At 39.3% G+C, this 12,760-nt stretch overlaps 1 protein-coding gene across 17 annotated transcripts in view; it reads left to right on the top strand.

Moving 5' to 3' along the window:
• col13a1 (collagen, type XIII, alpha 1) overlaps nt 1–12,760 on the top strand; it is a 169,877-nt gene that overhangs the window by 147,892 nt on the left and 9,225 nt on the right. For 16 of the 17 annotated variants that reach the window (XM_039783682.1, XM_039783675.1, XM_039783670.1 and 13 more), the window contains 2 exons: nt 4,051–4,137; nt 8,770–8,808. In XM_039783682.1, coding sequence (XP_039639616.1) covers nt 4,051–4,137; nt 8,770–8,808 — 126 coding nt within the window. Of the gene's footprint in view, nt 1–4,050; nt 4,138–8,769; nt 8,809–8,941; nt 9,025–12,760 lie in introns of those variants that run through there. The other variant, XM_039783671.1, reaches the window with a different exon arrangement.

Genomic DNA, 12,760 nt, shown 5'->3' with positions numbered 1-12,760 from the left:
AGCAATGTTTCAGTTTTACCATCTGCTTAAAGTTGGAATATAGCTTTATTAAGTACTCCAAACTCAAAACAGTACAATGATTTAGCATTGCACTCCCATAACATTGTCAGACAAATGATGGACAGTTAAAGGACAATGCAACGTGACTGCTGACAGTTCTTTCTAACTCCATGCCTCCAGATTTGTACCCAAACCAGACCAGTGCACAGGACAGGCAATGGTTTGCATTACTTTGTTAAAAAGACCAGACCTTGGCTGCATCAAATCACAGTTAAGAGCTTGCCCACAGCTTCAAATGTTAATTTTACAGACAACATAGCGAGATCTAAACATAGTCTCGCAATGCCAGACCTTTCTGCACAGTGCTGCCGAGGAAGGTCTTGCTAGTCCACACAACAGGATAGGATAGTCGAAAAACATGCTTTGGTTTATTGGCATTTCTTTAAACCAATCACAATTGTCTTGGGTGGCGCTAAGCTGGTAAGGCGCCTCTGCAAAATAGTCTCGGGAAGGAACTTGTTTTGGTGGAACGTGAATGTTCTAAAGTAGTTTTAGTCGTGCAACAGAAAACTCCGATTGGACAGATAGTCTAGCTAGCTGTCTGGATTTACCCTGCAGAGATCTGAGGAGCAGTTAACCATAGTCCTCACAAATCCACCGGAGGTTAGAACACCAACACAAAGGAAGAGGAAGGGGACGGATATCCGGCCAAAAATGAGGGACATCTGGGCGGATCTTCTGGTGGCACCTGAGCAATCCCCCAAATTAATCGTCGTCGATATAGACTAGTCTAACCACAACACCCAATGCTCGCTTAATTACTGTAGACACAAATTATTGGAAATTGTTATGCATGAATAAACATGCATGCTGACAATTGCTTTATTATCAGCCTGTTATTTATTTCAGAAAGCTAAATATATGGGATATTATGAATTTAGTGGGGACCTCACGTCTCTTTCAGGGGGGCCGAGCTCCAAGTAGCTACCCCATACTTCGAACCCTGGCCACAACAGATGCTGACTCAACTGCCTTCATGCAGCTCCCTCTGGAGACACAAACAGTTCCACTTTAATGCTAAACTAACTCATTATTCATTGCCTTTAAAAATGACCATATCAGCATAATTTGATTCCTTTATCAGCCGAATACAGTTTTTTTTTTTTAAACTGTTACAGATCACTGTTAAAAAGGATTTAGTAAAGAAAACTGATAGGGAAATTGTCATGGTTAAATAAACCAATCAACTGACTGTTGGTAGAAAATTATAAAATAAATAGCGATCCTTAAAGCTACATTGTGTAAGAATTTCTCCCATCTAGCGGTGAAATTGTATATGACAACCAAGTGAATATGACTTTCTAGCACTTCCCATTCCGAGCGCGTTTTACCTCCTACGGTGGCTGAAACCAAAATTAGTTTTTAGTATCTCCATCGTTTACACGCAGCTGTTCTAGCCACTCCAATATTAACTTTGTTCTTGTTGCTTTGCCTGTCGCGTTCTCTTTTTAACTTCCTTGGGGAGTAATCTCCCCCTGGCATTCGTCACGGCACTACTGAGTGTAAAAGCGCGAAATGCGGAGGTATGTCCCTCTTTTGGCGAATGTATTTTAAAGGAGGTGCAACATGGCGGCCGTCATATGTATTCTGTATGGTTCTGAATGGCAGATTCTACGCTTACAAGAATTCTTTGATTAGTTGGTGGAAGTAATTACACATGAATGAGCACATATTTGTGAAAGAACAAAGGTTTTTTTGCTAAGAATCAACTCAAAATATTACACAATGTAGGTTTAATGTCAAGACAATATGCTGTAAAAAAAAGATGGACGACGTGTCTCCTCTTACTCCCACTGTACAAAAGGGAATCCTTAATATCCTGGATACTGACGCTGCCTTCTTATTATATTGGAGCCAGTGTCTGGACAGTACTAATGATCTGGCGGTGGAGCAGTGGTATCAAAGTCCCGCCCATACACCCGCCCGACCAGTAACAGCCAATCACAGCTGTCAATCACGACGTTTCAGCACGTTTTTTAAGGCATCAAATAATAACAAAAACTGATCTGAAAAATGAACACTTCAACAAACAACAACCCATCCACTAACATAGAGGGGGCGGGATTTATGACCTATACTGCAGCCAGCCACCAGGTGGCAATCCAGATGTTTTGGCTTCACTTTGACTTCACAGTCCATGCATCAACCAAGCCCCCAGGAACAGCGGCAGGCTTTGATGCATGGGCATTGCAGCCAGTGGCGGGATTGCAATGTCATGTGACGCCCTCTGGCCCAGAAAGACTATTCACATATACTTTACATGGCGAAAGACATGTCTATATATGGGTGAAAAATTTCTTTTAGGTACATCAACTTACCAGTCTGAACACTTAAAAAGTCCTAATGTAAACCATCATCGTTTCAAAAATTTGAACATGCACTAATAGCTGAATCCAGAGTTATTTAACTAGGCATAATAAACACACATAATGAACGCGAGCAGACATGAGAGACTGCGCCCGGCTGAGCCGCCCTGCAGGCTCATACGACAGTTCTCCAGAGTTCCTGCAGCTGTGATAATGCAAATAATGGCTGTAATTCATCCGAGGGCTGTATGCTGTAAAGCCTGTAACATGGATGTAACATTATTAACGTCTCTGTTCGCAAACTGCCAGCTATTGGCTAGTAGCTAGAGGTAGCTAGTAGCACGACATAATGATTCCATCTCCTTGGTTCTCCCAATACATCCATCGTTTATTTAGATAAGCATTTTAAATTATGAGGAACACCAAAAACACAGTGTTTAACATTAGTGAATATATAGCAATACATCCAAAGTAACTCGAGCAAGCAAGCTCATGAACGTGCGGTGTTGCTCTGACAACACAAACTGTCACTCTGTAAGCGAGCACGGCCGGGAGGGGTGGGGGCTAAAGGAATCTCTAGTGCGCATGTCCATCATGGCGTCATGTACCGCACAATGTGAAAGCAGAGCGAATGATCCGGATATTCTTCAAACTCCATGAGGGGCTTTGCGTTGAACGCTGTATCAAGTTCTCTTAATACATCCATGGCATCAACCCCTGGTCCAGACCCATCTATCCACTCCAAGCATTTTAACCATAATGCTATATTGTACTTGTAGTTGACTGCCCTCAAAACTTTATATGCAGGCCTTCTCATTCTTGAACATCTGACTTATTTTTTCTCAACCAGATATTGATGAATTTTGTAATTCAATTAAATTTCATTTATAGTCTCAAATCATAACAGGAATTATCTCAGGACAGTTTACAGGTAGAGTAGGTCTAGACCACACTCTATCATTTACAAAGACCCAACAATTCTCCCCCAAGAGCAAGCAATTTGGTGCGACAGTGGCGATGAAAAACTTCCTTTAAACAGGCACAAACCTCGGACAGACCCTGAGTCTTGGTGGTCAGCCATCTGCCGCTGCTGGTTGGGACACAGACACATATACAGATATACAGAAATATGATTCATAATAACTAGCAATGATCACTCAACTACAGTAGAATAGTTCATTGGCCCAGCGTTGAAATTGCTCTACCATCCAGTCACCTCACATGGTCCATCCACAACTTCACTAGTTATTAACTTTTAGTTTTGGGCATTATTCTGTTGGTCATTTTCTTATTTATTCATTTGTTCAACAGATTATCTTCCATGATGAGATGAAAACATCAGAGTACACGTAGCAGCCTTCTCACTCGCAAGTCTTCCAAAACCTACTTACTGTAGCTTGTAGGTCATTCTGCAAAATAACTGAAACCTGCTCACCAATAGCACTGGCTTTAATCCCTCTTCCCTAACTCCCTCCACTTACCTTCCCTTTTCTCTAAATGTGCATTACAAAACCATATTGAAAAGGCACACAAAACACATTAGTGAAGTATTAGTGAGTATTGTCTAAATTACATATATGTAAGAATACCTGACAGATGTAATCTTACAAAAAACATTTGCTTCATGTGTGGCTTAATGAGGGAGGACTAAAGTTTGTCTTTTTTAATACGCTGTTGTCCGCAGGGAGAGAGGGGCAAGAAAGGCAACAGGGGGGCCAAAGGGGATAAGGGAGACCAAGGAGCACCTGGATTAGATGCCCCCTGTCCGTTGGTATGTCAGTAGACCGATGTGTAACCAGGAGGCAAAAGGAAGAAGCATTAGTTTAGAATAAAGAATAATCCCATAGTTCCTCAGTTTCTCTGAAGATCTGTATTCCGCAGTCAGCTTCCTTTTGGCTCTGGTTGTACGTGTTTCTAATCAACCTCAGAAGGTTTTGGTCGGAGTGTCCACTGCAGTCTATCAGAGATATGAGTATATATTTAATTGAATTGGTGAGATCTAAAATTTGATGTTTTATTCCAATAACAAAGTCTCATGAGAGATTATAGTGTACAGCTGAATGTGACTTGGATGGACCACAGACCACAACTTTGCCGGAGGAACCTCTTTTTTTTCCCAGGAATGAGACTGACAGGAACCAGGCAGCCACTGCTGATGAGTATCAACAGATACCAAATAATTTTTTAATTTCAGCCTTTATCCTGCAGCTCTGCAACCCTGAATAGACCTAGAGTTCTGCACAAGCCAAAAAATGGAGACCCGAACCCTGCCCAAACCATGCCCTTAATACCCGGCCCAAATAAATGCAATGGGTACTTTAAATTTCAGACCTGTGCAAGATTTGCACCTTTTTGTTTTATTTCATTTCATTTATTTCAATATTCACTGACCACCTACAGGCTTGGCTAACGCAACATATAGGTTACACTCTATAATTGGCTTCTACCCATTAGGCACTGGGCACTTGCAACACATGACACATGAACATAGACAATTTGCACACCCAGAGAGCAGAAAGAAGTCACATTTGAAAATAACTTAACCCCAATCTCATCCATCTATCATCTGACCCATCAATCCAACATTTCTGTTTATCTAGTCCGGGTTGCAGTGGTAGCAGGCTAAGCAAGGAAGCCATGTTCACGTGGTCTGTCCCAGGGTCTCCTCCTTGTCAAACCTGCCCTCTAAAAGGCATCCAGGTGGCAAATCCATGCTTGACCTTAGCCCATGATTCTGCAAAAAAAATGGCTGAAACCTGATCTGAAACCCAGTTGTTGAGACTCTTAGGGTTCGGGTTGTTGGCAGAGCTCTAGATTAAACCCATTCCCGTAGAGAACTAACCTCTACTTGTTTTACCAAAGAAACAATCTGTCATCCTATCCTACACCTTTTATAAAGCTTTCAAAGTCATCTCAGTGAGCCCAGTTCCTGTCAGTCCCAGGTTGCCTGCATGTTTAGGAAACCTGCATCCGGTCACCCAGTGGACAGAACGGGAGATCTTCTTGCCGTCAAGTAGTGGAAGATAAGCAGTCCTCTGCGACACATGAGTAACCAGACCACCAGGTTTTTACATGGTTGATTTCACAAACAGGGTTTCCGAGGCTTTAAAGGGGAGAAAGGTGAACCAGGCTTGCCAGGCCTGGACGGGCTGGATGCCCCTTGCCCTGTGGTATGGTGCTCTCTTTCCCTTCATTCTCACCAGCATGCCTCTAGCTATCCCTAACCACACTATTGGCTATGGCCACTCAGATGTTGCATTGTAAATTCACAAAAACATGCATGTTTGCATGGACGTTTAAATCTACTGTAGTTGACTTAGCTAGTAATAAGCCAAAACCTTTCCAACTGACCTACTGTAGAACTAATGTGAACAAGCCTTTCCCTGCTCATTTAACTCAACCTTTTCATCAAAACTTCTAAAACCTTGTTAACTTTAAATGCAGATCTATGATTGTGACTAATATCACCAATTACATAACCTGATATAATCTTAAAGTTAAAGCCTTGAAATTGTTGTTGAAGTATACTAGAGCCTGTCTTCGTAACCCCTTGTTTCCTACACCATCTCTGGCATGGGGCACCAATTTTTCAATCTTCAAGGCATCAGAATACCACAGGTGGTGGAAAGCACAATGGAGCTACAGGAATTTAAGAGTTCTGGCATTAGCATGGAAAGCATCATTGCAGACATTTTTTGATTTCCTGTTTAGACTTTTAGTCTTACAAAGCCAGCCCACAATTGAGTTTCTCACTCCTAGTAAGACAACTCATTGCCATGGTTTCTGCTTTTGGTTCCATTGTTTTTTGCCTGATATGGGTATGAGTTAAAATAAAATTTGGACCCTGCTCAAAAGGTTATACTAAATGCAGCTGGCACTGCTGTGGATTGTGATTGGTAAAACAGTTGAGTCATCGCATCACTAAAAGGAAACCTAGAACAAACAAAACGTTAGTTCAAACAGTTGGTTACAGGTTGTGGGAGTCTCGGGGGGTAGCAAGTCATTTTTTAAACACTGCTGTTCCAACATGCATCTTGTTATGCACAGATAAATGTCAGGACATCTCCAAATTAGCAAAATTTAAGTTTGCGAGATGTGATCTGGCTTTGCAAGGCTAAAGGACTCCAGGTGGTTAGATTTGGTATTGGAAGGTACCTTGATCATGGTTTATAAATCTGGTAATGGAGAAAGGGATCGGTAGTATAGGTCTGTTGAAGTTCTGAATTTCATCTTCACAGGTAAGGCTATGTCTTAGGGGCCGATCACACTGAGAATCGCGCTATAGATGCAGCCGCTTCAAAAAAGCCTCGTCGGGTAAACACTGTGGTGGACCTGTGGAGCGGGGCAGCGTGCACAACTGGGCAATCAAATGTGATTAACGCATCAAAACAACAATTGATTCAAGCTGAGAGAAAGCGGCAAAATTAGCAGTTTGCATGCTTATATGAGAGTTAGCGTTTAACATAAGCAATTTACGGGCCAATTAAAGTGTTGATGGTTGTCAATTACATTCAGTAAAGCCAGGTAAAACGTTAAGTAAATGTAGTACAACCCCAGAAAATCATACGGTGTTATTTTAAATTTGTTACTGTGACGTATAAAGAGTGTTGTTTACATGCTAACAAACAGGAGGAAGCAAGATGCTGTTATCTACTGTCATCAAAACAGCAAGGAAGTGGTAACGTAATAAAGCCCGCCTATTGCTTGATTTGATTGGCTGCTGGGGCCAATTGTGACATTGAGAAGCAGTATGACTCTGCGGCTTCCACTAAAACGTTGAGAATATTTGTACTTTGTAAAAAAATAGAAAAACATGCAACGCAAGAAATTAAAGCACGCCAGGGCGTGCTTGGCCATTTATAGTCAGTAGTCATCAAAAGCACTGTTACCATAGGAAAACATTGGCTTTGCAGGTGAGGCTTCTCAGTGTGATCAGCCTCTTACACATCAACATGTCTTTGTAAATGTAAGCGTGGATCCTCGGTACAATTGCTGAAATTCTCCGTTGCACAAAAACTGGCAGCCATCATTTGAAGGCACCATTTATCTTTAGTGACAAGGATAAACATGGTAAAAGGGATTTTGATGGTCTCATCTGTTGATTGTATCTACACTCAAAAGTATGAAATTTTAATTTAAAATGTGGTAAAGAGTTGTGAAGTTGGGGGATCCGCTGGTTCTGGAAGTAATTTGAAGCACTGCGAAGGTTTCTTTGAATGATATCCTTCATGTTCCTTAAAAAAAAACACAGTAGTGAAGATTTAGTTGTGTCAATTTGTTGTGGCAAATGGCTGTAAATACCAAAAGACACATGACTGAATAGACCAGTCAGTGTCTTGAATTAGAGCTTTAGCAAATGTATAACTAACATTGCAATTAAGAACAAAACATGGTGCCATAGTCGCCAAATTCATCCTAAAATGACCTAAAATCTTAAAGTGAAGTTATTTAAATTGATGAATGTGTTATATGGATTCTACAAATTTGTATTTTCCTCCATTAGCAGAGCATGCTACACAGTGTTAATTCTTTCGAAACGAAAACTATTACAAAAACATTTGCTGATGATTTTCTTTTTAATGACTTAAACAAGACTAAAGCTACATCAAAAGTAACCTTTTGGTGAAATGTATTACATTTCTTCAACGACCTACATGCATCTGTGGAATCAACCACTGCTGATAACACAGTAACACCTCCACTTGGGAACCTTGTTCCAAAGATGATTGAGCTGCTTGAACTGTTGCTCTAGTGTTGATAAGAAGCATCTTGCATTTTTTGTCAGCAATGCATGTTATTTCATGTTGTGTCAATACAAATATTTTTGTCCAAGTGACTTGAAATATTGCGTTGTTCTGACAATTATAATTGCAAGTTGCCAGTTGATATTAGTTGTTGTTAAACTTGGGAAACTTGGAAATTAGTTGGAGGGACAAATTATGTTTGTACTCTCAACTATTGTTGTTACGTTGGCAGCACAATCCAGAAAGAGTTGTCACAACTCAAAATAATGCCTGCAAGTAGTTCACTCGTTATTTTAAGTTGATACAACTAAGCACATTTCACAGTGTTATCAACCAAAATTATGTATGGATAACAAAAAGATGGAGCCACTAGCACATAACTGGGAAATATTTTTCAACCTGGAAGATTCTGACTCAGGCACAGAGCTATGATGCAGAAATAGAACAGGACTTTTACTTCCAGAACCCTGGATGGCCAAAATAATAACTCTTTGCTACTTTACAAAGAGAATACTTTTCTTATATACTGTAATTTCCTTTATACTGTAACTGTAATTGTAAGCTGCTTTTGTATGCGTTGTTGCTTCAGGCATGATAACAGTGTTAATCTCTGCAGCGTAGACTATTTTTCACTTCCTGTGTTGTTTTTCTCTGTCCAGGGAGACGATGGCTTACCTGTACCAGGATGTTGGAATAAAGTAAGTTGGAGAGTTTGACGCCGTGTTTTTTTGTTGCGCAGCACTGCAGCAGCTCACACGCTTTATGCTAACTTCACCAGGAACATTGTTTGAACTAACATTTGATCTGTTGCCTTTTGCTTTCTCCTTGCAGTGACGATAACTTTGGAATGGCTTGTGTGATTGTACATAGGATATTTATTTTTTTACTTTTTCCCCCTATTCTGTTATACGTGGAAAAAAATTTAAATCCTAAAAATATAAGGCAACATTTTTGTACAGATTGTTTATTTTAATATGTATGGCAGTGTTTATGTATTGGATTTTTATATCTATGCGTTATTTCAATAATGGATTGGATAAGTAGAAAATAAGAATGTGGCAACATATGCATGATATTTGTGCATCATGTGAAGTGGATAATGCTTATTAACTTATTGTATTATGTTGTTTTGTTGTAATTGACCATGCTGCACTGGGTTGTGGGGCTGGAAAGATTATGTGTTAGCTGTTGGAAAGTCTTAGCTGAACTCTCCTTTTTGTGATGAAGTGTTAAAAAACAAAAATGGGAAAAGCACTGCATAGTTTCAATGTTACTAAATGTTCACACAGTGACAGAAAGCTATTACAAGTCTGCACTGTGAATTTGTGTTCTTATTTTTCTGATGAACATGCACACTTAAAGGGTATACTGTTTTTTTCAACCTGCACCCTATTTTCCTATGTTTTGTGTCTAAGTGACTGATGGGAACAACAATCTTTTACATTGGTCCAGTATTAAGCGTGAATGATGTAACCAGCAGCCACAGACCAGGCTGCAATATAACCCTCTGGGGCAAATGTTCAGCATCAGTTTGGTCCTATAAAAGTGCTTTGTTTTGCCACTGAAAGGCAAACATTATGGAAAGGATCCCTACAGAGATAGACCTTTTTAAAACCTGTTTTAGATCTTTCTGTTTAACCAGAACCAGCTCTGAGATCGCTAGTGCTAAATCCACCAGACTCCATTCATAAAAACAATACTTTTAGCGTGTATAGAGCCAACATATTTTCACATGTAAAATCGGTACACCATGTGTTTATTTCAACCAAAACTAGAGTTGCGATGGTTGGAAAAGTGGAAAGATGACCCAAAACGTCTTTTCATAGTTTTATTTTGTTTCTGTCAACTTTGAATGAAGTGTATTTTATGATGCTAAAATTACGGTTTATTTATTGTAGCTTGTTTCACCGCTGCCGACTGCAGCGATTTCACTTAATACTGGCCCAATGTCAAAGATTGTTGTTCCCATCAGTTACTTACACAAAAACATAGGAACATAGGGTGCAGGTTGAAAAAATGGTAATCAACCTTTAAAGGATCAGATTTAGGGCTGTCACCTGATTAATAACTTTACTTGTCCCATTAATGGTAGATCCTAAGGATGGCAATGTTGCTCCATCAGTCCATGGTCCAGAGCACGATATCTCATATAATCAATAATGGCCAGATGAAGTTTGGTACAGATCCTGTAGAAACTGATAATGTCATAGCTGTTTTCTTTTTAAAGTAATAAAACTGATGATGTAAACCTGTTTTTAATGTAATATAATTGCTGACCACATAACATAGTTTTCATACATGTTGCGTATAATGTATTATAATTCATAATTAACTACTGAACATTTAATTTGAGATTGTTATTGCTGGGGTGCCCCGTCAACGACAAAAGGCAGCAAAGGGTTATTTGATTTAATTAATTTTATTTTGAATAGTTAGAACTAATAAAATAAAAAGATGAATAAGAGCATGTACATTTCAGTACAAGCAAGACAACCAACAAAACCAAACATATCTTTCAAAAGTATTGTAAGTGATTCAAATAAGGATTTCCATGTTCAAAAAGGAGTAGGAAGTTAAAAAAAAATGTTTCTTTATATATGTATACATACACATACATGCATATATACCTACATACAGGCACATATACACATGAATGCACAAATACATACACATTTTTGTTTTGTTTCCAACTATCACCTACTGATGTCTATGTTTCATCTGTCAGTTAATGTTGAATAATAACCCAGCCAAACTAGACATGTTGTATAACCCCAAGAACAATACAGTCAGTACACAATACAATAACCTCGAGTCCTTCTCATCCCCATTCAATATATTCAATTTTTAAAAATTATCATACTTGTCACAGTTAATTACACTGTTAGCTAAATCATTCAAATGAAGTGTAAAAATATATAAATAAAAGGTGAAGGAAAAAGGACAAAAAACTTGATATTCTATGTTTCTCTTTTTTTCTTTTCTTTTCTTTTCTTTCTTTTTCTGCCTTTTGTTGTTTCCGGGGCCTCACATGGTTATACCATGATTTCGTTGGCAATTTGAAAATGAAAAATGTAATTGCATAGATTATATAATCCAATAACAAGCCTAAAAGACAATTTAAAATGACGTGCCTTTAAAGTATTAAATGGATAAATATATACACATTTCAGCATGTTCTATAGCAAGCACAAACACCAACAAACATGGGTTTGTAGAGCTAGACCGATAATTTAGCCAGGCTAATATATTTACAGAATTAAGCTTGTTGTAAATATATGGGTATCTGTGTATAGGTCGGCTGATTTGAAATAGAAATTGCAGTCCAGAAATACCAAACTAGGTTTGAGGTAATTTAGAAACAGGATACTGACATTTTACACTGTAAAATGTCAGTATCCAGGTCACAATACTTTAAAATATTATAAGGGATCACTATCAAGGTTGTCTTTGTTTTTTAGCGTGTTGAAAATGTAAACACCAAGATATTGCCATCTGATTTTTTAAGTCACAAATATTGATATCTGTATTGGCCTCAAAAATCCAGTATCAGTCAGGCTATAGTTTCTTAACGGCAAGGCCACCAGCTTTGGCAGTGTTGGTGGCTGGATGAGAAGCCAGTGAGGGCTCATCCTGTTTCGTCCTGTTTTTTGCACTAGGAACTCTAGCTAGTTGGGGAAAGGGGTCTAGATGAGTTAGCACAGAGAGAGTACATTATTACTCATTACTTATTACATTACACGCAACAAATTATTACATTGTGGCTCAACATCATTTTACATTATGGCCAGGATTATTGTTTAATTCATCGAATGCAATTATTACATTATAATTTTTTCAAATACATAATTCTTAACAATTGTAATAACTTCTGCATGTCTGATCTAAAACAATCATCCAGTCAAAATTTCACTCCAAAATTGATGACAGGGTTGCCAGCAAGTGGTGTGTTAATCAACTATCAGGGGACAGCCTTCAATCAAGCCTTTGAGATGTGATTTGGAATCAAGTATTCCAGACAATCAGTTTGTTGTTAACATACCCAAAGCCAACACTTGTGTCCTGGAGGAGGGTGTCAACCAAGATCTCTTAATCATTTGAAGCTTTAAAGTTCAGGCACGACAGATCCTGAAAAGTCAATGTTAAGTTGTACAGCAGGAAAGCAACACGTTCTCACTCCCGTCGCGTAAAATACGGACGCTTGGTCAGGTGCCTTTGGTGTTGTTATTGACGCTAAAAGTTTCCTTTATATCTAAACGCGCTGGGTCGGGACTATTGGCGTCACTTTTGACACAGTTAGGTTAAGGAAATGGTCGTGGGTGGGTTTACGTTTCCATGACACGCGGGACAAGAACGGGGCGGTTATGTTTAGGAAAAGAAGAACGGGACAGATGGGTTTAGGTAAACAATATTGGGGGTTGGGTTTAGGTAAGAAGAAAGTGACGGTTGGATTTAGGAAACATGACACGCAGGACAGGAACCCCGGTCTTCTGGGTGAAAGTCCTGTGTTGTTTGACCCGTCCACCACCCCAACCAACCTCCCTATGCGGATTTTCAGGCTTTCATACTACTCTCTACCATTGTCGCTCTTAATGCTACGTCATCTTCAAACGCTGTGTAGCTGCTGCTCTCCCCGGTGCATTCTACACACAC

Source organism: Perca fluviatilis, chromosome 19 (assembly GCF_010015445.1).
Source record: "Perca fluviatilis chromosome 19, GENO_Pfluv_1.0, whole genome shotgun sequence".
NCBI lineage: Eukaryota > Metazoa > Chordata > Actinopteri > Perciformes > Percidae > Perca > Perca fluviatilis.
The sequence above is the reverse complement of the archived record's forward strand: the minus strand, read 5'-3'. Positions and strand labels throughout refer to the sequence as shown.